The following is a 26,040-nucleotide window of genomic DNA, read 5'->3' on the forward strand; positions in this document are numbered from 1 at the left end:
CTCTATTGTCTGTCTCCATTACATCTAGAGGGAAGCCAGACCACTCATAGTTAATTGTGGGAGCAAGTACACCGATTACTTAATTATGTTCATCTACCATAGGAAATGTGAACATAAAACACCACAAATGCTTGTGTTATAAAGTTGCATGATCATTTTTTCCACATGCATCAGAAGATTTTTGCTCATTTCAGTGGTGTATCCTGGTTTGTTGCCATATTTATTTCTAGATGATGGTTTTATATTGAGTATTACATAATTCTCTGTCTGACATTGTTTTTGACAAATAAATTGCACAAGACACTTTCTAGGATTCATATTTTAATTAAGATATTGAGAGATATATACACACTGTTAAAAGAAAGGCAAGAAAGAATCAACTCGTTAGAATGCAATGATGTAGAGGTGCCAATTCAGTAAGTGTAAAAGTAGTACTTCAATCAGTCTAGGACGTCCTAGGTCTTAATCTCCAGCTACAATTTGGCCCTACTGTTAATACCATATGATAGATATAGCAGATCGCTATATCACTAGACGTGTGCAATAATCTTGACAAGAGACAAGCCACAGAATAAGCAGCAAAGTGGAACCGTGCCAATTCAGAAACCAACTTGTCAGTCCTTAAGAAGGCCTCCTGTACAAGAACATTCTCTCTGCTAGCAAGCGCACTTCACCATAAAGCCTCAATCATGTCAACCATCATTTTGTTTTTGGTGCAAAGACACTGAATGAATGAATTCAAGTCCATGGAAGTGTCCAGCGCTGGTGAAGGACACGAGAGAGAGGTGCATGCTGAGGTCAGTTCTGGAATGCTGAACACGGTGAAACTGGGCTGGGGGGGAGCGGGGGGAGGCTGGGGAGTGCTAGGGTGTGGAGATCCTCTCCCCTGTCCCTCAGATATAAATAAACAGACGCACAGTGACACGGTCCCACAGGCACAGACAACGTCAGGGTGTCGAGATGAAAGAGAAGAAGATCCAGGAATCTCCTGGCATGATAAATGGATGAAGGAGAGGGAGCGTCTCTCGCCGCCTCAGGTCTTGTTGAGGGTCCAGAGAGGATCCAGGTTGCTGAGGGGGTCGTCGCCTTCAGGCGGCCCCTGCAAGCCCTGCCCCTCCTGGGGCTGGAGGAAGCTCTGCTTGTTGATGCGCGGCTTGCCCCGGCACGCGGCGTCCAGCGTGAAGGCCTCGGCCGTCATGGAAGCCAGCAGGTCCAGAGACGAGGAGGTGGGGCCAGGGGGAGGAGAAGCGGTCCCTGATGAGTCCAAGGCAGGTGCGGTGTGGTGATTGGACGTCGGAGAGCCAGGGGAAGGCTCCACGAACCCGTTTCCTTGGTTAGCCGGCGGCGAAGGGGACTGGACTTTGGCCGGCGAGGAGGAGGACGAGGAGACGGAAGGAGGGGGGCTGAAGGAGGAAGGCTGAGGCTCACTGGGGAAGGGGTCGTGCAGCGCGGTGTCGTTCGGGCACTCGGGGGCCACCTGGAGGGAGAGATCGGCTGGAGCAGAGGGGTACAGATCCAGGCTGGAGTCCTGCTCCGAGTCGCTGCCGCTCTGGGGCCGGATGCTGAGCTTGGCAATGGTGGCCTGGATGGAGCTGATGGGCAGGTCTCCGCCCAGGACAATGTCCTGGGACTCCTGTCTGGAGTAGGGCTGCTTGGATGACAGAAAGAGAAAGGAAATTATCAGTTATCTAAGGAGAAAACCTTCTGCAAGGCATTCTTTTAGTTGATGTACTTTTTTCCCCCAACAGATTCACAATTTTTGTGAATAATTTTTACCTTAATGGCAGCATTGTTGACAGTCTTACTGCATGGGGTCGTAGCAACGCCGTGGCGCTGAAGGACTTGCTCTGTGTGCTTCAGCACAGCTTCATAGCAGAACTTCAGGTGCAACTGAAGGATTCAGAATCAGGAATCACATAGTTAGAACGACTTTGAAGTTAATCAAACTTGACCTTTCCACTCCACGGGAGTTATTGGTCCTTAGGAAAAGCTACCCTCACGGGCCTGTCATAGACACCTCTGATATGTGACACACTGACCTTCTCTTGCAGCATGTTCTTCCTTTGCTGCCGCATCTTCCTCACCAACAGGATCATGTCAGGGATGCCATTTCCAGCCTCCACCTCTTGCAGTGCAGCATACAACAGGCAGAGGGCGCCAGTGCGGCCCACGCCAGAGCTGACAAACACAAGGAAAGGTGAGTTGAGGAGATGAGTTCACTGCTCAATCATTTGTTAAAGATTCATCATTTTGTGGTTCTCTGTTTGATAGGCTGATAGATAATGAGGTCTCTAGGGTTCTGCACCTGCAGTGCACCACAACAGGAGTGTGTAAAGGCCTCTGGTGCAAGAAGTGGCCATGGACTTCTTGGATGAAGCGTATCAGGTTGCTCTTGCTGTCAGGCAGTCCACTGCAAGGAAAGGGAGACAGATGGTGATAAAAGAAGGTAATTGAGTGTGTGTGTGTGTGTGTGTGTGTGTGTGTGTGTGTGTGTGTGTGTGTGTGTGTGTGTGTGTGTGTGTGTGTGTGTGTGTGTGTGGTGAAGTGGCTCACAGCTCAGGCCAGGAGGTGAACTGCAGGTGGATGACAGTGCGCTTGAGGCTCTGGTCACGGTACTGCAGGCTGATCATGCGCTCCACGTGTGTGGGCGTGCTCTTCTGGGTGGTGAGGGTGAGCGTGATTGGTCCCTGAGCGAGCTGCTGACCTCGCTCGGAGGGGAAATAAGGCAGCACCTTTTGCTACAGACGACAAAAAACCCCAAAAAACAGATGGAATGAAATAGATGAAATGTTGTGAATTAGCAATGATACAGCACTGTAAATAACGTGTAGGCTACTTCTGTTGTGGTAAAACACTATTTTCATTATAAATAAGCGGTGGAGGTTAAGGGCACAATCTTATTTTCCCACATAGAACTTTACATTCAAACAGAAGTCATTCACATAATGCTTAACCATTATGCTAGGAAGTACATCTTGTCCCAAAGCGGGGCAACACTAGTATCCCTACCTTCTCTAGTTCCTGTTCGGATACAAGCATGACCACCAGCGACACCTTCTGCTCGTACACCATGAGCCAGAAGTCGGCCGCCGTTCCTGTGAGGGGAGCCTGGGTGGCGATGAGCCGGGGGCAGTACGGAGACAAGTCCTCAATGAAGCTCGCGTTGATGTAGTCGTCCTTGCCCGAGCGCAGGACAACGCGGTTACGGTCGTAAGGCATGATATCTTGGTGTCGGTTCTTCATGGTGTAGCAGCGCGCGATGGCAATGGAGAGCTGCCTGGCGTCCTTCTCCTGCTGGTCTTGGAGCTCCTTCCATCGGGCATCCAGCTCCGAAAGACCCCCTTCCCCAGTCGGGTGCTCCAGTGACTGCACCGTGGCTCGGAAACGTTCCAGCTCGGCGCAGAGTCGCAACATCCGTTCCGGAGCCTGGTATGGGTCGCCCTCGATGAGCCGGACGGCCTCGGACTTCTTGCGCCTCTGACCGTCCTCCTGGGGGTCGGCTTTGGTGGGCAGCAGGACGTTGTCTTTGGTGCCACCGTGTTGACTCTCGGGGCTGGAGGAGAGCAGGTCGTCGGTGCTGGAGTTCTGCCGCTGGAACAGGGACTCCGAAGCAGGGCCGGACGAGGAAGACGAGGAGGAGGAAGAGGTGGAGGATGACGGAGCCTGAGGGAGCGGAGTCACCCCGACAGGCGTGAGGGCAGGGGATGGGCGCTGCGGGTTCATGCCTAAAGACGAGGGCCCGGGCGAGGGCGATGGAGACGGGGCTGGGGAGGGGAGGACGTTGGGCGCTTGGGCCCCTACCGCGCCGGTCGACGGAGGGATCGGTGGGATCATGTTCTGAGGTGCTGGGCCAGAGCCCACTGCGCCTGGGTGCTGTACGGGTCCAGGCGGCACATTTCCGCCATGAGAGGGAGCGAAGGCTGCAGGGGGGGGCTGGGGCATGGGCTGGGGGGTGAGAGGCTGTGGAGTCAAAGGCTGAGACTGCGGCTGTTGGGGGGGAACCGAAGGTCCCTGCTGGCGGACCATGTAAGGAGCTCCAGGGTAGACCATAGGGCCAGCGTGGGGCGGAAGAGGCTGGTGGGGCATACGCATGGGCTGCTGGGCCATGTGAGGGGGCATCTGAGGATGGGTCTGTGGGATACCCTGAGGGTGAGGGTGGCGCTGAGGTGGCAGAGCGTTGGGGTGCATGGGAGGCTGGGAGGGCATTGAGGCCGGGGGCATCTGGACCTGAGGACCCCTCGGCAAGTGCGTCTGCTGGAATGTGTGTGGGTGAAGGGGCTGAGGGGGCATCTGGTTAGGGTGAGCGGGGTGGGGGGGCTGCTGCGGGCCAGGCTGCATTTGGGGGTGAGGTGGAGGTGACAACTGCTTTGACACAGGCAGCATTTGTGGATGAGATACAGGGGGCATGGGTTGAGAAGTTGGTGGCAACTGAGCGTTAGGGGGTGCCATTCTTGGCTGGGACCCCGGTGGCATCTGCATATGAGGCCCCAAGGGCATTTGTTGAGAGGGCAGGGGCATTTGAGGATGCTGAGAGTGCTGCATTTGGGGGTTGACTGGGGTCATATATGGCTGGGAAGCTGGGGGCATTTGCTGCCTCACATGGGGTAAGTATGGCATAGAGGCCGGAGGCATTGGCTGTGAAGTGGGAGGCACCTGTGGATGGGGACTGTGTTGGGGTATCTGATTCTGTGCAACTGCACTAACAGGCACCTGTGTTGGGTGGGACCCAGGGACCATGGACACAGGGGGATACCCCTGCTGAAGCTGGGACTGACCATGGTGGGAATGTGGAGAAGGTGCCCCAGTTGGCATCCCAGGTGGGACCTGCCCAGGGAGATAAGCCTGTGGGAAGTTCGGAGGCCCAGGCTGCCTTTGCTGGGGCATGTACTGTTGGTACTGGCCTTGAGGTTGCATTGGCACCTGGGGCCCTGGCATTGGCCGGGACACTGGCTGCTGTGTGGGAACTGGCTGATAGTGCGGTGGCTGATGGCCAGGTATAGATGAAGGGGCCTGGGGAAAGTGCTGCTGCTGCTGCTGGGGCTGCTGGTGCTGCTGCTGCTGTGGAGGCAAACCCTGGGGAACTCCCGGCTGCTGCTGCTGCATATACTGAGGGTAGGGGCCCATCTGTGGGGGTGGCGCGTACCCAGTGGACAGTGGCACTGGCTGGCGAGGACCTGGTGCCTGTGGCATCGGCTGGCCTGGGATAGGCGCGTAGCTAGGAATGGGAGTCTGGATGCTGTCCACAGTTGTGGTGGATGGCCTGACAGGAGCCGGAGCTGTGGCAGGGCCTGGAGCTACAGGTGGGCCCATCTGGGGCTGTGAGTGTTGCGGAGCGTAGGCAGAGACCACCGGGGGCTGAGAGGTCGGCGCCTGTGGCGTGGAGAACTGGGGAAGCTGGTGGGGAAGGCGACCTGGAGGCAGGCTCTGGGGGTATCCTGGGGCGGGGAGGCGAGAGATGCGAGCCAGGAGCTCAGGAGGGGGCAGATTGTGGGGGAAGCGCATGGGCCCGGCGTAGAGCCCCGATGGGGCAGTGGGAGGCCACTGCATGGAGGAGCTGGAGGGCACGCCTGGGACAGGAGCGTGCGCCGAGGGGGGCAGGGCGAACTCGGGCGGCATGCTCAGTAGCTCCTCCGGAAGATCTCCTCCCAGGGCCAGAATAGCAGCGGTCAGCTGCGCCAGCTCGGGGTCCTCAATGCTATTGGGGTCGATGTCCGCGGCCTTCTTCGGTGCAGGCTTTGGAGCGGTGGGTCTTTGTGGGGCCTTCTTCTGGAGCTCTCTGAGAAGTTGAAATAGTTTGAGAAGGAAACAGTGAATGGTAAATGTACATTTCTGAAAAATAGGCTTACCGCTACCTTTACTACAGTAAAAACAAATAACAGAATCATTTTTAGGCCTATTAATAAATATGAGTTACAACCCCAGTAGTTCCCATTCAAGCCTACTGATCTCACCTCTCCAGGATAGCTTGCCTTTCCTCCTCCCTGGCTTGGCACACAGCCTTGGCTTTTTCCAGCAGTTTGGTGGCCTTTCCCTCCAGGTCCTCATAAAACTCCTTCCCCTCCTGGGACTTCTTCATCAGGTCCTCGTAAGCCTCGTACGACGCCACCAGCGTCTGCACAGTGCTGTTCCACCTGCAAAGGGAAGGAAAGAGTGACTTCAGCCATCTTCTCAGGACTGTCTGGTTCCTTTCATCATGCCTGATGCAGCCAACATCACTGACCATCGTAACCAAATCTATGGTGAGCGTGAATATAATCTTTCCACTATTACTCACTTGTGTTCAGTGTCGGCGAGGGCCTTCCGGGCATTGGCTGACTGGACGTTGGCCTCGGTCAGGGCCTTCAGGATATTCTCTTGAGCAGAGAGGTTCTGGTCGATGTACAATTTCACCTGGTCATACTTCTTCAGCTGCTCCTCAAACAACCTCTAAAATAAAAAGTGTGACAATCAGACACAACGGGAAAAATGTACCGATTTGACACTATGAACTATTATTTTGTGAGATACAGATACATTCATAATACATTTTTGTCTATGTCCAGATTGATCGTATAATCTTGGTAGCAATTTAGCATTCATACCTATGCATTCATTTGAAAAGATTCAAAAGAGGAATCCAAGGCTATTCGACTATGCTACCTAGCTGGGTAACTAACCTAAGTCAGTTGAACTTTGTTGTGATTATCTGCTTGCATGCTCTAATGTGTAAGCTAATAAAGTGATTTCATGTAATGTAATGAACTGAGCAGACGAGGTGAGAGGCCAGAACAGAAGCACCACCTTCATCTCCGCGCGCTCTGTGGTGACCAGCGCTGTGGTGATGTCGTCCTGCTGGATGAGGTCTCGCAGCTGTTTCTCCAGGGAGCCGCGCTGGTCTCGCATCTCCTGCACTTTACCCAGAATCCTCTTGATGCACTGCAGACCCGCTGCATCCTCTGTGGTGAGAGCAGATGTATACACCTATGTCAGGCACGTCTTTAGATGTTATTGTATGTAGAGTATTATCTGTGCTGCTTAAGTCAGGGACTATATACTATGCATATCCACAGAGCATAGAGATGTACATTTTACAGCTCTGTTCATTGTAAGACTACCATTAATATTAATTTGTGCAGATTTCCCTCACACTAATTTATGCATAATTCAGGTTCACGTTTACACACTCTCATTCAAATACACATACTTACAAATTCTCTCTCTCTCTCTCTCTCTCTCTCTCTCTCTCTCTCTCTCTCTCTCTCTCTCTCTCTCTCACCTTCGCTGAGCTCTGGCCTGGGTAGCGCCTCTCTCAGGCTGTCCAGTGGCCCCCCCAGCAGCCTGAGGTGGCTGATGTGCAGGTTCATGGCGCGGTGCAGCTCGGTGTTGGTGAAGCTGGCCTTCTCGTGGTACTCCAGGTACTTCTCCAGGTCGCGCCGCAGCTCGGCCAGGCTGGCGGGCTGAGCGGGCACCGCCTGCTTCCCCGCCGCCTCCTGCAGGCTCCGCTCCTCGGCCTCGTCCTTCTCCAGCACGTCCCGGATCTCCCGGAGCGACGCCTCCACGTCGGTGAACACGCCTGACAGGGCTGGGGAGAGAGCAGAGATGGAGGAGGTCAGTGCAGCGCTCTCCACCATAAACTAGAATAACTGCCTCAGTTGAAGTCCATGTAAACCGAAATCTTAAACATGTCTTCTGAGCTTTTGAGCCACAGAAAAAGGTCTCATCAACCACCCAGACAAATCTCAATGAATAAAAACATTACCCAGTATACTAAATTCGGTTTCAAAACCATGGAGTCATCCAATCGGGTCTGCATACTGTTCCAACCATTCTCTAAACCAGCTGATAATCTGTGCAACTCTACAGTGAACACGCCTGTGTTAAGTGCACAAAATGTTCACAGTGCTTGTAGCACAATGCAAAAGTTGATATCATTTAAATTTTTGAGGCAACGGCAACATTGCCAACAACGTGAATGGGTCTTACATCTCTACATCATGCATGATTCATAACTAGCCAGCAAGGCATCGCTGAGAATGAATTAAGAAAAGAATGAGAAGAGAGGGAAAAAGTAAAAACACAAAAGAAAGCCTGAGGAGGAAAGGAAAAAAGTCTTACCCTGCATGGACTGAATGAGGCTCTTCACCGTGTCCGGTCTGACGCTGAGAGCGGCACACTTCTCCATGAGCACAGGAGGGATGGTGTTGTACATGTCCATGTTATCTATGGAGTCTGGGTCCAGGCTCACAGAGTCCATAAACTGCCTGGGGGGACACACAAGGCCAGTTCAGTTAGACAGACATATTTGCCTGGGCAAACACAGAGATGCAAAGGATCCGGTGGGTCAGGTCTAGCTCAACCACTCACTCTAGTGTCTCGTTCTTGCCGTCAATCTTGGTCACCAGCTCCCGCAGCAGCTTGGCCTTCTCCTCACTTCATCAGGGGAAGACGAGAGAGAAAATCTCATTAGTATTGACAGTCGTTGTACTTCATTATCATAACCTTATCTAAACATTTACATGTATCAATTTAGCCGACAATTGTATCCAAAGCGACTTACATATTTCATTTATATTACCAGGGCAACTCTGGAATGCCTTGCTCAAGGGCACAAGGGTGGAAAACCAGGTATTGAACCTACCACTTTTCAGGCTACTGCATACTAGTCCAGCTCTTCAGCCACTACCCTACCACTGCCTGATATCGTATATGAGTTGTTCAAAATCCCAGTCAAACTCCTGCTATTCTATTGGGAGACACGCCCACTTCTTGAAGCTTCCCTCACCTGATGATAATTGTCAATCAGCCTCACTAGTGTGTGTGTGTCTCTTTGTGCTGACTGCTTGCTCCTCGGCCTGCCGCATGTGTTTGCTGCGTCTATGACTTTGTAAGTTTATTTAATCTTTTTGCACTGATATTAATTTGATAACTTAAATGCTTCATTTGGTTAAAGATTTCCTTTGTGGTTATGTGAGTATATTATTATTTATTATTATTATGATTTGTATCAGTAAAGCTTGCATACAGCAATTGTAACCCACACTGGAGAAAACAACAGAGAAAGAAGCCAATGGCAAATAAATGCAATTGAGAAATAATTCTTGGATTCATTCCTGTGTTCATTCCTGTGCACACCATTCTGGTAGCAGTCATCCGTAACCAGCCAAACTCCACATATTTTACATGGTCCTTCGAGCCGGAGAGGCTGCTGGAATGGAGTCAGAAGACAACCCTGGGAAACTGAAGCGTTCAGCTAGGCATGTGAGGCCTCCTGCGTGGCATCAGGATTATGAAATGGTACATCCCCACTCTTCTGCTACAAATGTTCAAGGTCAATCACAAGGAGGAGTAAATCCAGAAGGCCTGCTGCCACATGGAAACACAGATGTGAAATCTCTGACTGAGGAGGTAAAACAGATGAAAGGTATACTAATAGATTTGGGAGAAATGATGAGGCATATGAAGATCCGAAGTGATTGCTCTTCCTTCCTTTCCGATTCACAAAACCCATCTCCAGAGAGACAGGCAGGAGAGAGAGATCCACCAGTGGACTTTAGGACATCCTTTGTGCAGGAGTTGGGAGAATGTCTTCGTCAACACCAGGAAGAAAGACAAAACCTGCCTCTCCCCTCACCACCAAGGTTTAGTAGACAAAGCACTCTTCCACCTCCACCTGCCTCTATGCTTCCCACACCCTTAGCCCGAGCAAGTAGAGAACCACCAGACATAAATGTTGGCCTAAATGTTCATGCACATCCTGAGCCAGCAATTCCTTGTCAGAGGAACTTAACCTCACAAGCCTCTATGAATTTCAATCCGATTCCACAGTACCTGAATCAGCCACTAGGTGCCAACCAAGAGTTCTCTCATATCTATAGTGAAGTTGGTCATCCAGGTCTTTATCCCAGTGACTCCCAGTTAGCGAGGAGTGATGTCCCCCTCCAATATAATCAACTGCCAGGAAATGCTTTCTATTTTTCAGGCCCTCCATGCCCTCCATGCCCTCCATGGATGCCGCCGCTAATGTCATCATATCCAGCTTACTTTCAAAATGGTGGATTATTCAGGCCTCCTTATTTTTCTTATCCTGTCCCTAATGTGCCATATGCTCCACCCGTCCACCCAGAGTATGTGGCTCCAATAGCTGCTGCACCACAACCTCCTCAGGCTCCCCTCCAGCCTGCACCAGCCTCACAGATTAGAGTGACAGCCCCTGCCAATAACTTTGTAGATATTCCTGTTCGTTCCTCTCGCCATTTGCCTTTGGCCCCGGCACTAGCTGACCCTGTTAGGCCCTTAGAAGAGTATGCAGATAGTCATCCTAGAAATGTCCAGTGCCATTCTGTTGTTGATTTGATTCCCAACGTGTCAGTGCCCCAGTCTCATGAGGCACCTGTTGATCAGGTGCATTATCCTCGTAGGCCCCATCCTGCTGCAGCCACTCTTTCCTGTATTCCGGCCCAATCATCAGTTCCTGTGCCCTCCACACTAGTGCCCCTTGCTCATCTCAGAAGGTCAGCATATGAAAAGCCTTCGTTCCCGTTCTTTAGAAGAGAAGACCCTCATGAGTTTGCCATGCTAAATATGGCTTTGGAGAACTTATTGCCACCCGAGGAACATGAGCAGTATAAATATCATATTCTTCTTGACCATTTGAAATTGGATTCAGCTCGTCATCTTGCCCTTGCCTATGCTCATCACCCACAGCCTTACACCACTTCTTTAAAAGCTCTTCAGAAGAGGTACGGCCAACCACACCACCTAGTGTTAAGAGAAATCACTTCCATTCAGAGCCTTCCAAGTGTTCGCTCTGGAGACTCCCGAGGATTCAGTCAGTTTGCCGTACGTATCAGAGCTTTGGTAGGCATGCTTCAGTCCTGGGGCCATGATGAAGGTGCAAAGGAGCTAGCCTGTGCATCTCATGTCCATCAACTGCTCAGTAAGCTTCCCGCTGACCAAGTTGCCAGTTTTGCCAGACAAGCCCGAATATTAAGACCGGATGTGCCGTATAATCTTATAGAATTTGCAAATTGGTTAGAGGAGGAAGCAGAATGTCAAAGTTTGGCTGTTCGAGTGAGTGAGCAAGCACGAAATGCCATAAGGCCACCAGCCAGAGATGGAGGAACCATGAAATCAGTCCACCCTACTGCCACTTTCCTTCAAGGTGTAAGTCTGGAAGAGAGTGCCAGAGTTCACACCCAGAATCGAAACACCAACCCACATGTGAAATTCTTGAGTGAGCATGCATCCTCGTCCTGTGCTTTCTGTGACAGTCAAGATCACCATCTTAGTCAGTGTCCTGAATTTCAGGAATTTGATGTAGAAGCCAAGAGGAAGTGGATTGTGGACAATGGCCGCTGCTGGAGGTGTGGACGTTCTCATCGTTCCGTCAACTGTGACCTGAAGAGAGGCTGCCCCCAATGCAGAGATCGGCATTTAGGAATCCTGCATGACGTGAATATCCATAGAAGTGAGCAACAAATTCTCTATCTGAGTAGGCCCAGTGGATTCAACTCTGTACTCCTTAAGGTAGTAAAAGTCGTCCTGACTCATAAAGGAAAATCCCTGGAGACCTATGCCATTCTGGATGACGGTTCAGAGAGAACCATGCTCCTGTCCTCTGCTGCGGAGAATTTAGGCCTCCATGGGGCGGCTGAGTCCTTAGTCCTACGCACAATCAGACAAGGCACAGAGAGAATTGAGGGTGCTACAGTGTCCTTTTCTATCTCATCAGCTTCCCATCAGCAAAAGACATATGAAATCAAAAATGCCTTTACTGCTAAGCAACTGAGTCTACCTGAGCAGACTTACCCAGTCACCACTCTGCAGAGACGTTACCAGCACCTCCAAGGCCTGAGGCTGCAAGAGTTCCATAAAGTCAGACCACTGCTGCTGGTGGGAGCAGACCATTCTCATCTCCTGTGCTCTGTGGAACGTGTGAGATTTGGCCCCCCTGGAAGCCCAGCTGCCCTGCATACTCGTCTAGGATGGACATTGCATGGACCAATCTCTCTGGGCCAGGACTCCAGTTCTGATACTCATTGTTTCTTCGTTGCTTCTCCTGATCAAGACCAGTTACAGAGGGATGTGGAGCGATTGTGGCAGATCGACATCTTCCCATACTCTAAGAATCCTAAAACTGTGATTAGATCCAAGCAGGATCAGCAAGCCCTTGAGTGCCTAGAACAACAAACAGAGCGCCATGACATTAATGGAATACAGCGATATGCCACTCCTTTGCTCAGAGCCAAAAATGCCCCTTTACTACATGCGCCTCCTGAAGCAGTCCTGCCATCTTTACGTCACATTGAACGACAGTTGTCCAAGAACCCAGAACGTGCAGTCATCTATGAGCAGGAGATCCAAAAACTCATTGATGCCGGATACGTCAAGAAACTGAGTTCATGTGAAGTGGGAGAAAGCCATGAGGCCTGGTATATACCCCATCATCTAGTGGAGCATAATGGCCTTGTGTTTAATTGTTCCTACCAACACCAGGGTGAAGACCTTAATACTTACCTGCTGCCAGGTCCAACATTAGGCCCTTCCTTGCTTGGAGTTCTCATCTGTTTCCGAGAACATCAGGTTGCCATCAGTGGGGACATAAAGGGAATGTTCCATCAAATCCGTTTGCTACCCACTGATCGGCCCCTGTTGCGCTTCCTCTGGCGGAGTATGAAGAGAGACACTCCCCCTGAAGTCCACGAATGGCAGGTCTTGCCCTTTGGCACAACGTGCAGTCCATGTTGTGCCATATATGCACTCCAACGGCATGCTCAGAGTCTTACTGGAGAACATCCTGATGTCCAGTCTTCAGTTCTTAATTCCTTTTATGTGGACAACTGCCTCCAAAGCCTATCCTCTGTTCCCGAAGCCAAAGCCATGGTCGACAAACTGCGTTCCACTTTGATTGAAGGGGGTTTTGAGGTCCGTCAATGGGCCAGTAACCATGTCTCTGTAATCAACCACTTACCTGCTGAAGCACGTTCTGTCCATTCTGAGCTTTGGCTGAGTCATGATTGCGCTGACCCATGTGAAGGGACCCTTGGACTCACCTGGCATTGCTCACATGACACACTGAGCTTTAAATACCGCCCAGTGGAGTACACAGTCCCAACCATGCGGATTCTATATCGTATCCTTGCCCGGCAGTATGACCCTCTCGGGTTCATTATTCCCTTCACCACACGTGCAAAGGTCATTCTCCAACAGCTGTGGATGAAGCCAGCTAGGGGATGGGATGATCCAGATATCCCAGAAGGCATTAAAGTGGCCTGGACCACCTGGGAGAAGGAGTTACCGGGAATAGTCAGCGTCCAGGTTCCCCGGTGGTACAGCTTAGTAGGAACTGATGCATCCACTTGCACCCGAGAGCTTCACCTGTTCTGTGATGCCTCTGAACAGGCATACGGGTCAGTCGCCTACTTACGTGTAACAGATGGACATGGAGATGAGTCTGTTTCCTTCATCATGGCCCGTTCCAGGGTAGCCCCAAAGAAGACTATATCCATCCCACGTCTTGAGCTGTGTGCTGCTTTAGCTGGGTCTCAGTTGGCTCACCTTCTGCAAAAAGAGCTGACCTTGCCCATAAATGATGTCATACTCTGGTCCGATTCCACCTCTGTTCTAACTTGGATTCGATCTGACACCTGTAGATACAAAGTCTTTGTGGCAAATCGTATCACAGAAATCCTTGAGCACACTCAGTCCGAACAGTGGAGGTATGTGGATACCGCCAATAATGCTGCCGATGACATCACAAGGGGCAGGAAGTTGACAGAACTCACTAATACTAGTCGCTGGTTCTCAGGGCCATCTTTTCTGTACTTGCCCAGAGAGCAGTGGCCGAAGCTCCCAGTTTTACCCCCCAATGAAGCTGTGCAAGAACTGAGAAAATCCCTGTTCTGTGGACATGTCCAGCAATCTGACAGCCCATTAACATCTGACTATTCCCAGTTCAGCACCTGGACAGCGCTACTGGATGCTACTGCTAAGAGTATGCAGCTGGACTCCACTAAACCACAACATGCCCAAGCAGAGCTCCATCTACTCAGTCAAGCTCAAAAAGAGGATTTCCCTGTAGAATACAAGTTACTTGAAAGTGGCAGGGATGTCCCTCCTCAAAGTCGCCTGGCTGAACTGGCCCCAGAATATGATCCGGCTACAGGACTGATCAGAGTGGGTGGCCGACTCCGTCGGAGTGAGGATCTTGAGCTTGATGTTATCCATCCAATTGTCTTAGACCCTAGGAATCATCTTACCTCTCTAATCATCTCTGAAATTGATTCTTCCTTGCATCACCCTGGGCCACAAAGAGTGTTTGCCCAACTTCGGCGGAAATACTGGGTCTTGCGTGGCCGGCAAGCTGTCAAGAAGGTTCAGCAAACATGTGTAGATTGTAAGAAATGGAAGAGCTCTCCCTCTCTTCCTCGTATGGCTGACTTACCTGTCTCCAAACTCCGTCTCCCTTTTGGTCAACTGGAATGGACTGTTTTGGCCCCTTCACCATCAAGATTGGCCGAAGGCATGAGAAGAGATGGGGCATTCTTTTCAAATGTCAGACTACCCGATGTCTTCACCTTGAGCTCCTGTCTAGCCTTGATACTGACCGCTTTCTCTTGGCTCTTCGACGGTTTATAGCCCGGAGAGGACGTCCTCTCGAGCTCATATCCGACCAGGGCACAAACTTTCGAGGTGGCGAAAGGGAGCTCAGAGAAGCCTACGCTCAACTTGCCCCTACGCTTCAAGAGAAACTGGCACAGCAGCAAATCAGGTTTCTATTCAATCCACCACATGCCCCTCACTTTGGAGGAACCTGGGAACGTGAGGTGAGGTCCATTAAATCTGCTCTGCGTGTCACTTTAGGAACTCAGGTTGTAACAGAGGAAGTTCTTCATACTGTACTTGTTGAAGTTGAAGAAATAATGAACTCAAAACCCCTTGGCTATGTGTCATCGAACGTCTCAGATATTGACCCGATAACACCAAATGTTCTCCTGATGGGGCGGCGAGACGCATCTCTTCCTCAAGTGATGTATGCTGATTCTGAGCTCTTGACCCATAGGAAGTGGAGACACAGTCAGATCCTTGCTGACAGGTTTTGGGTTAGCTTCATTAAGGATTATCTCCCAAACCTTCAGTCCCGTCAGAAGTGGAAGAAGGATGGTCCCGCCGTCTCATCTTCTGCTGTTGTCATGGTGATGGACCCCCAGCTCCCTCGTAGTTCCTGGCCTATAGGGACGGTCACCAAGGTCCTGCCTGGTTCTGATGGCCGCATTCGAGTGGCTGAGGTCACCATAGATGGCAAACTATTCACTCGTCCTGTCAGCCGTCTGATCGTTCTTCCTGCCTTTCCTGCTGATCCTACTGTATGATTGGGATTTTTTGTTTCCGACAAATATGTCATCATATTTGGGGGCGGCTGTTCAAAATCCCAGTCAAACTCCTGCTATTCTATTGGGAGACACGCCCACTTCTTGAAGCTTCCCTCACCTGATGATAATTGTCAATCAGCCTCACTAGTGTGTGTGTGTCTCTTTGTGCTGACTGCTTGCTCCTCGGCCTGCCACATGTGTTTGCTGCGTCTATGACTTTGTAAGTTTATTTAATCTTTTTGCACTGATATTAATTTGATAACTTAAATGCTTCATTTGGTTAAAGATTTCCTTTGTGGTTATGTGAGTGTATTATTATTTATTATTATTATGATTTGTATCAGTAAAGCTTGCTTTGTTTGATTGTAGATACCAGCAATATACAGCAATTGTAACCCACACTGGAGAAAACAACAGAGAAAGAAGCCAATGGCAAATAAATGCAATTGAGAAATAATTCTTGGATTCATTCCTGTGTTCTAAACGACACACCATTCTGGTAGCAGTCATCCGTAACCAGCCAAACTCCACATATTTTACAGAGTGATTATAATAACCAATGTGTATGGTACTGCCAGTGTTACAGGACCAACAACGCAAATTATCACTCTGTCTGAAATTAGCTCACAGATGGCTGCACTGTTCACCTGTAGAGAGAGGAGGCCTCGTGGGCAGCCATTGGCACCAGTTTAGAGAAGATGTCTGGACCAGTGACCGTGGGGTCGGTCGGATTCACAGGCAGGGCTTTGACCAGTGGAGCACCTGTGTGGGATCGGAACGGGAGGAGCAATGTAGTTACCAAAGACCAAGAACGGCACTTTTATAGTAATTGGGTGTCCATCTAGACAGCCGTTTTCAGTTGAACAGAATCTATCTGAATCTACAGACCAGCACGCTTCCTTAATATAACACTATCAAGTAAGGACTTTAATAGGCGTTAATGAATTTTTGCTGCATTACCCTTTACTGATGGTAGTGTTTCCAAAGATGGGACAGTCTCGTGGTAAATGAAATCGTTGTCCTTCTTTGCAGAATTAAACCTACACAGGTAAAAAAGAAAATATTGTAAATTGTTGTGTGTGTGTGTGTGTGTGTGTGTGTGTGTGTGTGTGTGTCATATCAGAGACACTTACTTTCCGCCGATTACATCCATACTGAACTTCAGAGCTTCCTGCACACTGTCTGGCTGACCCTGGACCATTCAAGGAAGTGAGACAACAACATCACATTGATCATTTCCTATTTTATCCACCATAAATGTTACTGACTATCATTTATGGTTTAAGAAAACATACCTTAGCCAACTTCATAGCTTCACTGAGCTTATCTATAGAGCTCTGCAAATAAGCCAACTGTTGGACAAAAAAAGTGGAATACAAGTGAAAATAATGAATAGTTAGCTGATAAAGGTTGAGATAGAATGACGTGTTTGGCTGGTGTATATATACCCGCTCTCCAAACTTCTGCTGCTCCTCAGCCTGTTTTCCCATATGCAGCTGTGGACAGAAGGGGAAGTGAGGACAACAAAACAACAGAGGTGCGTTCAAATTCGCAAACATAGGCGAACGTTCGAGGTGAACATGTTTTCTTTGAACTGTTACATTTGAACGATTTGGTGTTAACCTTCCATTCTAACAGTAATTGCATTGTTGCGTTCGTCAAACTCACGTCCAGTTCCACTGTATGTTCGCGGCACACCACCTCCTCAGACTGTTAGCGATTGTTAGCAAACATTCACCAAAAACTCAAGGCTAACGGAATACTGTTTGCGAACGTTCGCAAATGTTCGCCTATGTTCGCCTAAGTTAGGTGAACTTGAACGCACCTCAGGCCAGCTGTATGGAACAGTGGTTGGTTCTAAACAGTTTGGAGTTTGGAATGTTCAAGAACACCATGCTGCTGTTCAATGTAGGCCTAACCACCATGCTGCTGTTCAATGTAGGTTCAAAAGGAATCTGAAGGCATATTTATTCAATATGCATTTAATCTATTAATGTTCTTAGGGTTAAGTTTGTATGTGTTAGCGTTGTTTTGTTACCATTAGGCCATTGATTAAATTAACATTGTTTTATTTTAGTTTTTTATTCCATAGTTATTGTTATTGTAATTGATTGAATGACTTTATTGTTTATCTACTATTCTCCTATTTAGTCATTGTTTTATTTTCATTGGATTGCTTATATTGACACTATTTATTGTTAAGTAGCTATTCTCTTTAGTCAACAACACTATACCCGTAATTTCCCGACTATTAGCCGCGGCTTATACTTTGATTTTGCAAAATTTCTTCCGCTATGAGGTTAATACAAGGGGGCAGTTAATATGCCGTTAATATGGTTTTGTTTCTTTTAACTGGCATAAAACACTGTCCTGCGGCTTATACACGATGCGGCTTATATGCGGGAAATTACTGTAGTATGATCAACTGCTAAATTGAATTAGTGTTGTTTTGTTTGTATGTCGCTTTGGACAAAAGTGTCTGCTAAGCACCACCACCATAACCATAACCAATGAACTGAACTGTACAGAGGTACACTGCTGTGCCATGAGGCAAAGTAAGGTGTGCCATGGCATTTTGAAGAACCCAAAGCCTTTCTTATACAGCCTCATGAAACGGGCTATTGGGCTATTTCTTTAATGCACCAATGACACAGCTTCTTAATTAAAAAGGTCAGTCAGCATCGTGTGAGCATATGCCTGTCGCAGTGCTCTTAGCTCATGGACACTGTATAGAAAAAAGAAGGGCATATGAATGAACACCCTTGTTATAGCCTAATAGTGATGTGTGTGACATAACACTACTATATAATAGGGGTGGCACGGTTCACAAAATGTACGGTTCGGTTGGTATCACGGTTTAGGGTCACGGTTTTCGGTTCGGTACGGCTCTTGTTGTTATTTTTTCTTTTACTCTTTAACACTCCAGAAACATATTTCAGCATATAGCTTAATCATCCACAATTAGGCTAGAGTATTTAGAGAATGCACAAACTGAATTTGACTTCACATAAAGCACATTATTGTCTGAGGAAACTTTAAGCTACAGTTGAGATTTTGATAAAGCAAGAGGGAAGACATTGATGATTTCAACAATCTTTTAATTTATTTGGCAGGGATGGTGCACCAGCACAATCTTTTTTATCGCTCTCCTTTCATATAGTGTGAATCATTTTTTAACAAGATGTAAAGCTTGTCTTTATTTGAAACACACACACATTATGTAATTATTTATACATTCTATATACTGACATGTCTGATATCCATAACAGCAAACTTTATGCAGATTATAGCCTACTATTCATTATAACTCCACCTCTTAAATTCAGCTGTCTGGCTGAAGCCTCAAAATATTGTAAACAAAGTCGCAGGCTAAGCTCATCATACTCTACTGGTTGGACTGTTCAGTCTCCCCACATGTGTATTAGTTTCAAGGTAAGCTAATACTATTTCTCCTTGGGACAGGCCCTTTTAAGCCTGGGAGTTGAAAACATTGGTATTGAGATGGTCAGTCAACTTGAATGCAAGAGTTTTTATCAAATGTCTGCAGCATTGCCTTCTAATGATGCTAACCGCATTTAACAGTAATTTAGCTAATCGTCTTCTGTGCGTCATTGCGTTCACGATTGTGAATGTTTCATTTGGATTAATGTGCATGTCGAGGGCGGGTGTCCATTGAGCGCGCACAAGAGCGGGCCAAGGAGAATGAGTTTACTTCTACTGTTTGGTAAAGTTGCGCGCATTAGTCTACATTTGCGGAAGAACTAAATGCTTCCACCCGAGCAGCGTCAGGTGCATCAGTTTGACCACGCAAGGGATGATCTCTCGCACTTGTCATTTCTAAAACCTCGCGCGCAGCACTCAAAACTCCATACTCCTACTCTCGCACGTAAGGGAAACACATCGTCACATATGGGAATCAATTGCGCATGCCATAACTAGCCTGAACCGTAGGACCGTACGACGAACACACACTCCGAACCGTGACATGCGAACCGCACGGTTCGGAGCATTTTTCAACAACCGTGCCACCCCTACTATATAATCAGTAACCACAAGTCGGTTTGCCTTGACGTTTTGCTTTTGACCTTTGGTGTGCTCCAAAAAGGTTGAGAACCTCTGATATAGAGCATAATCCTCTGTGTCTCTACAGGAACTTACATGAGCGATAGCAGCAAAGTAGTAGATCTTCATCTGCACCAATTTCTTCCAGTCTTTCTGAATCTTTCCCAACATGGACGCTGTCTCAGAGTTCTCCAATGCCCGGCATGCCTCCTTGTAATAGTCCACTACCTAAACACACCACCATTTTCAGAGACAAAACATGTATGAAGTACAGTATATGGTAATGGCAAACGGCTGATTTAGTATGAGGTCATTCAAATGTTACAGTAGGTCAAAGGTCATCAGGTACCTGGGCACTGATTCGAGCCACAAGGAAACTTTTCCTGTTATCCAGCATTGATTTCTCCAGGAGACATTCTTGGGCCTGGCCCTGAAACCAAGACAGAGGCAAGAGTCATACTGCAGCATGTTACTCATTAAACAGACCAAAAGGGCAGGCCAGTGTAAGTACTGTAGGTGTGTTGCATTAGAGCAGGGTATGCTTATGCAGAATAAAAAAAGGATGACTTCCTGATGACTAGAAAAACATATTGATAATCTTATTTCCTTCTGAATATTTCTATTTAATTATTACAGTGGAGATCAGACTACTACTTCTTCTTCTTCTTCTTCTTCTCCTTCTCCTAACCAAAATGTCTGTGTCTGATTCAGCTTCAACTGTTTCATGTAGAAACGTAGTTCAAACTTTGTAACGTAGGTCTTGAAAAGGACACGTGAGCAATGTATATTTGCTGTTAATGTTGGAATCCAGCAATCTGATTGGCTCCCAGAATATATTTTCTGTCTATCAACATCCATTACACTATCTACATTCAACTTTTAAACTATTTACTCTGTCAACACACAATTGACTCTTGAGACTACAGATCCTGTTCAACTGTTTCCTCTGCCCATAACTGTTCCAACATGAAAGTCTTCATTACAATAATTCACTATTAAATAATTACTAATCTATAACTACTTAAACTACTCAACTATTTAACTGTTCAGTCATTCCAACTGTCAGTCAACTATGCCTCCTTGCATTTTCATGAACTGATAATTCCTCGGAATTACATGTTCTGGTTATTTCTAATAATTGATATGTATGTACAGTGGGGAGCACATGTATTTGGTACCATGCTAAAACAGGAATATAAAATCATCATTTTACAATTGATCTTAATGCCTTAATTAAAAAAATGAGTAAAAATAAAACCGCCAAGGACACCAATTTTCTTTGTGATTGAAGAATGTATCGTAAATAAATAAATGTGTTCCTTAAATGCTAGGGGAAGGAAGTAGTTGACCCCCTATGTAACCCTATGGGAATTTAACACATAGGGTTAACATAGGGGCAGGCAGGCTAATAGGCCTATTGGAAAAAGCACCATGCCAATCTCTATCTATGGTGAAGGGTATGTGATGATGTGGGGCTATTTTAATTCCAACGGCCAAGGTAAGTTTATCAGGATGCATAATGTCCTGGATCCATGAAATAGCTGGCCTTAAAAAATAAGAATCTACCTGCCCCTATGTTAACCCTTTGTGTTAAATTCCCATAGGGTTACATAGGGGGTCAAATACTTCCTTCCCCCTAGCATTTAGGAAGAACATTTCTTTATTTACGATGTATTCTTCAATCACAAAGAAAATTGGTGTACTTAGCGGTTTTATTTTTACTATTTTTTTTAATTAAGACATTAAGATTTATTGTCAAATGATGATTTTATATTCCTCTTTTTAGGCAACTTTAGCATGGTATCAAATACATTATCTCCCCACTGTATGTACCTATTCATTCTATTTATTCAACACTGGCAACTAATTTAAGGCTTAGTAAGCAATGCTTAGGTGTGTTACATATGCATGTACAGTTAAGAGTCCAGTAGCACACAAGGTTTACTTAAGTTTAAATGTGGCCTTTAAAACCTTTAGAAGTGGAATGCATGTGTGTTCAAGTGTGTGGGGCAGTAGTGGCTACCAGCATGAGATTGATGTTGAGGTTGAGGATCTGGTGGCTCATATCCACACTGAAGTTGTGGCTGAAGTGATCCCTGAGGTAGGAGAAGGCCCCAGCAGAACACTGGAAGTGTGTGCAAGACACCTTCATTCCCTGGATGAGAGAAGAGAGGAGGGGAGAGGCATGAACATGAATAAAATGGACATGATAGATAATATGAGTGATGATGATGGAGTGAGAAAGAAAGAAAATGAGAAGAATAAACAAAGACAATGGCAGGACAAAGCACCATCAAAACAGACAGGAGACGACCATGTTTACATGGATTCTATGGAGCTATTTGCCCAAATAACAATGCAGACAGACAGTTCACTTCAATTCAGCTCAGTATTGCCTGTGCTTAGCCTCAGGCTCCCACACACCTCCTCAGACACCCGGTTGTCCATGGCTCCCAACATGGAGTGCAGCGCTCCTAAACAGACACAAACAGCGTTAGCATCAGGAAATAGCCCGTCTGTGACTGGTCTGCTTGAACACAGCCAGCGGTCACGCAGCAAAGCCATCTGATGACAAAAGCACACTCCACACTGAGGCTATTGTGCTCTCATAATGCACCCTGTCTAGGGGAATGGACACAATGGTACTCACCCAAGTTATAGAGGATGCAGGCTTGCTCATAGCTAATGTCATCATGGCTGACTGTCTTCCCAGAGAAAATCTCAGTCCTGTGAGAAAGGAGAAAACGCACATAGAATGTGTAAGGGATTGCAGAGAGTTGAAATGGCGGTCACATAGAGATTAAATGTTCGGAAACAAACATTTAAGAAATAATGTAGCTTTACGCATCCTATCTACAAGAGGGTGAAACTCTGAATTCAGATATTCTAACACTCATTCCCAAAGGCAGGGCATTATATTTTTCAAACTGCAAAATAGCCAAATTAATTCAGACTTTTATTCAGTCAGCACACATTTACTTTGTATTCCAGTTTTGGGACACAATGTGGTCGCTCACCAGGAGATGGGCACAGCGGCCTCCTGCCCTGGCCCCATGGGCACACGACTTTGTAAGTAGTGAAGCTGCCCAAAGTACTTCCGCAGTGTGCTGCATCCCTCAAAGTCTCGGGTCACGTTTACAGCACTCTGCCAACCACACATACATTTAACAACATATTAAATGCTAGATATGAAAGGAATTCCACATTTGGTACAAAGGAAAGGCCCTTGTTAGACTTATACAATCTGATCAAACTAACAAGGCTAATTAATTAGCTTGTACTCTAAGCTAATAGATTTGTTTTTAGATCACTTACAAAATTGAGGCACACTTAACTTGGCTCGTCCTGTCTAGATTATCAACAGATGCTCAGATTATACAACAAACTATCTGCTGACACTGTTAACTAAAATGTGCTGTTAAGGTGTAGGTGAAGGGGTGGGTTTGTTTACAGTGATGTTCAGTAACTGTTCAATTACAGCCTGCATTCTCCTAGTCTTTTAGGTAGCCCATGTTTGCTGACTCCATGGCATTGTGGTGAGGAAAATGAATGTCCTTCTTTTACAGTTTTCTCTGTCAAAGGTAATACCTGCCGAAGTTGTTCCAGTTTCTTCAGCTGCTCATTGTAACCATCCGGATCTTCTCCATAGTTCTTCAATATGAACTACGGAAAGGGAAGGTTTTATTTACCACAAAAACAGAACTGTTGCTTTTCTTTTCAGATTGGTCAGATGAGATAACTTTAGTTTAATGCAACACATTGCATTTACATGGAGCTTGGCTAGGGACTCAAAATGCTTCACAGTGCTAGGGTTATCTTTATAGCACCTACCTGTACTCTGTACTGTCGTGGTAGCAATATAGTCTTTTTAAAAATCTATTAAAATCATGTGTAATATTTACTTAGCTCTTATAAAAGCATATTCAATTCCTTGGTGAATCCCAAGGCCATAATGCCTCTGCCCCTTCTGATCCAGTCATCCTATCTAATTATCAAAGAGCTAGGTTATCTCCTCCTACCTTGCTGTAGGTTCTTAATAATGATGTAAACAAACCACTCAAGTCAGACTGATCCTGACTACTGCTAGACTAGCCTGTCCCTGCAACAGCACAAGATTAAGCTACTTGGGATTTCCAGGAACAACTGAATCATTTAAGAAGATGGGTCAGGGGCCAACAACAACCAGCTACAGTTCAAAAACATAATGTAGGCTGTGTAGGTGAGGTCTGGAGAAGTCATTAATTGAGTGTAGAGTAGAAGATTCTACGGGCACTAAGCCAAGACGATCAAAGGCCCTTTCTTTATCTATACACGAGGAAGAAGCGAGGATGACTAATAGGTCATTTGACAGTGAGTCTTTCAGGTCCGATAACCATTCCTGACCAAAACATCCTCCTTCTGACTTATTAATTCTTGACAAAGAGAACGAGTCTAAAAATCAATATCAGTGAATGTAGCTTACATTAATAGAATATCACTGCAACGTCCTAAGCCAAGATCACACACACACACACACACACACACACACACACACACACACACTTTCCTGTGTAACTACCTAGACTTCTGTCAACTTCTGTCAACCACCTACGTACAGTAGGTCATTTCAATACACCAGTTAGTTTATTAATCGATCCCTGCCAATTCAGCCTCACGATGTTTGTGACTGGTACCAAGCTAACGTTAGTTGGATTTAAGAAGCACTCGTGTGCACAAAACATGCTTGACATGGTATCATCCCCTGACTTCAGGTAACCTGGTGTAACCTGGTGGGGTGATTGTGTCATTGCTAGCTAGCCTGCTTATCCAATAATACAGTCCAGGGAGTTTGAGCTAACTACACACTAAACAAGATGTCCTAAAACTGTGACAGCGCAAACGTTATTTACGTTAGCTGTTAGCAGTTGACAGGGCAAGTTAGCAATCACTGATTGCGAACTAAGAACTCGGCCGGCGAGTCTGACGTTAGCAGAGGCAAACAATAAACCTAATTGCATTGTTTTACTGTTATTTTAGTCTGGCAGTACTTTTCCTTAGTTCGTTCTACAAAGTAAGATGAATAATATGCTTCATCGTGATGTTTAACTCATCCTCTTCTTACCTGCTTCACAGACGTGCTAAACTGGAACTCCCCTGCTTCTTTCAAATCTAGCCATATCATCGGCATTCGAGGTACCGCTTCCATAGCAGTCAACCACCCCGCCGGGTCAAAGCGTCAATATTTTAAATCCAATGATGTTTCAGGCCCAGTGAAGAACAAACACACCCCAGAGAAATATTTGAAATTTTATGCCACACACGTCTGTGTCATGTCCCCATTTACACTCCAACAGGAAGCTTAGAATGTTTAGGAGATTACGTCATCTCTAAAGGATTGTGGGAAATGTCGTGTTTGTCTCTCCATCACTGCTCCATCATATAACTAGACAATCTGTGATGTAGTTGCGCTTTGGAAGTTTTTGTTTTTTAGACCTTTGTCGATTGTGAGTATTATTGAAAGCGCACAGTAGGCTAGTAGTCGTAGTATCTCTAAGATAATTTATCTATCTGTGTGAAGAGGTATGATTGTAGGTGTGCTGCACTAGATTAGGCTACCCAATGACTCTTAGGCAAGCTAGGCCTAAATAGCCTCTATCTGACACAGTGCTGCCCTACTATGTAGACTATTAGTCTATCTGAATTACTAATTATTATTATACATACAATTCACCGTTCAGAATTACTGACTGTCCAAATAATAGCTTATTACACACACACACACACCTTCTAACTGGCACCAGGAGGCGTGAGCACATTATGCCCATTCTAGCCTCCTTACTTACACAGGCTCCCAGTTCTTTTTAGGGTCCAGATTAAAGTTTTATTATTTGTTTTTAAGGCACTTAATGGGCTGGCCCCAGCGTACATCACAAACCTTGTCCAGCTCCACTCTACCCAAAGGTCCCTTCCATCCACTAACAAAGGGCTCCTACATGTGCCGCGCTCACGGCTCAAACAGCGGGGAGACAGAGCCTTGCTGTTTCTGCCCCACGTCTGTGGAACCAGCTCCCCCTGGATATTAGATCTGCCCCCTCCATTTCTGCCTTCAAATCCAGGCTAAAAATCCACCTGTACTCCCTGGCCTTTCTTATTCCCTATTCCTGTACTTCTGTTTTTCTCTATATGTTCTGTGTTGTGTGGCCTGTCTTTAATGTTACTTATTTCACTATCCATGTTTTAACAAATCTTCTTTTTTTTATTATTACTTTGTATTATTTTGTGTCTTTTTTAGTCTTTCACTCTACAGCACTTCGGTCAGCTTATGCTGTGTGTAAATGTGCTTTATAAATTAAATGTACTTACTTACTTTACACACGCTACAAATTCAGAGATTCGAAATAGGCCTACTGACATTTGCAAAACTCATTCCATTCGATAAGATTGCATGGCCCCGAAGAAGCAGTTTCTGGATGAGAGGAAATCATATTGTTCCATTAATGTACATGACTATGCTACGGAACCCAAGAGGTGTCATTGCAAGATATTTTTGTGTATCGAGAGAATGTGCGCTCATTTTAGTAGGCTAAATTGTGCACTCATTTTACAAAATTGTGGTCTCATTTTACTATATTGTGTACACAATTTAGTT

At 46.6% G+C, this 26,040-nt stretch overlaps 1 protein-coding gene across 3 annotated transcripts; it reads right to left on the reverse strand.

Annotated features, from left to right (window-relative positions):
* Nucleotides 1–304: 304 nt before the first annotated feature.
* Nucleotides 305–24,731, reverse strand: ptpn23a (protein tyrosine phosphatase, non-receptor type 23, a). 3 transcript variants are annotated; one of them, XM_062539548.1, is made up of 25 exons: nt 24,514–24,731; nt 23,001–23,075; nt 22,430–22,557; nt 22,063–22,139; nt 21,837–21,886; nt 21,436–21,567; nt 19,762–19,842; nt 19,509–19,640; nt 16,799–16,846; nt 16,646–16,702; nt 16,484–16,542; nt 16,311–16,390; nt 15,998–16,112; nt 8,344–8,409; nt 8,095–8,240; nt 7,256–7,561; nt 6,781–6,935; nt 6,275–6,426; nt 5,952–6,131; nt 3,010–5,776; nt 2,554–2,738; nt 2,306–2,410; nt 2,040–2,178; nt 1,777–1,890; nt 305–1,648 (listed from the first exon to the last, which is right to left on the reverse strand). In XM_062539548.1, exons 1-25 carry the CDS (start codon nt 24,595–24,597, stop codon nt 1,034–1,036), a joined length of 6,048 nt encoding a protein of 2,015 aa, XP_062395532.1. In that variant the 5' UTR covers nt 24,598–24,731; the 3' UTR covers nt 305–1,033. The 3 variants fall into 3 exon arrangements, with proteins under 3 accessions (XP_062395532.1, XP_062395531.1, XP_062395533.1); XM_062539547.1 differs by having other exon boundaries at nt 305–1,651; XM_062539549.1 differs by having other exon boundaries at nt 305–1,651; nt 22,392–22,557; nt 24,514–24,577.
* Nucleotides 24,732–26,040: the final 1,309 nt, after the last annotated feature.

Source organism: Sardina pilchardus, chromosome 6 (genome assembly GCF_963854185.1).
Source record: "Sardina pilchardus chromosome 6, fSarPil1.1, whole genome shotgun sequence".
Lineage (NCBI taxonomy): Eukaryota > Metazoa > Chordata > Actinopteri > Clupeiformes > Clupeidae > Sardina > Sardina pilchardus.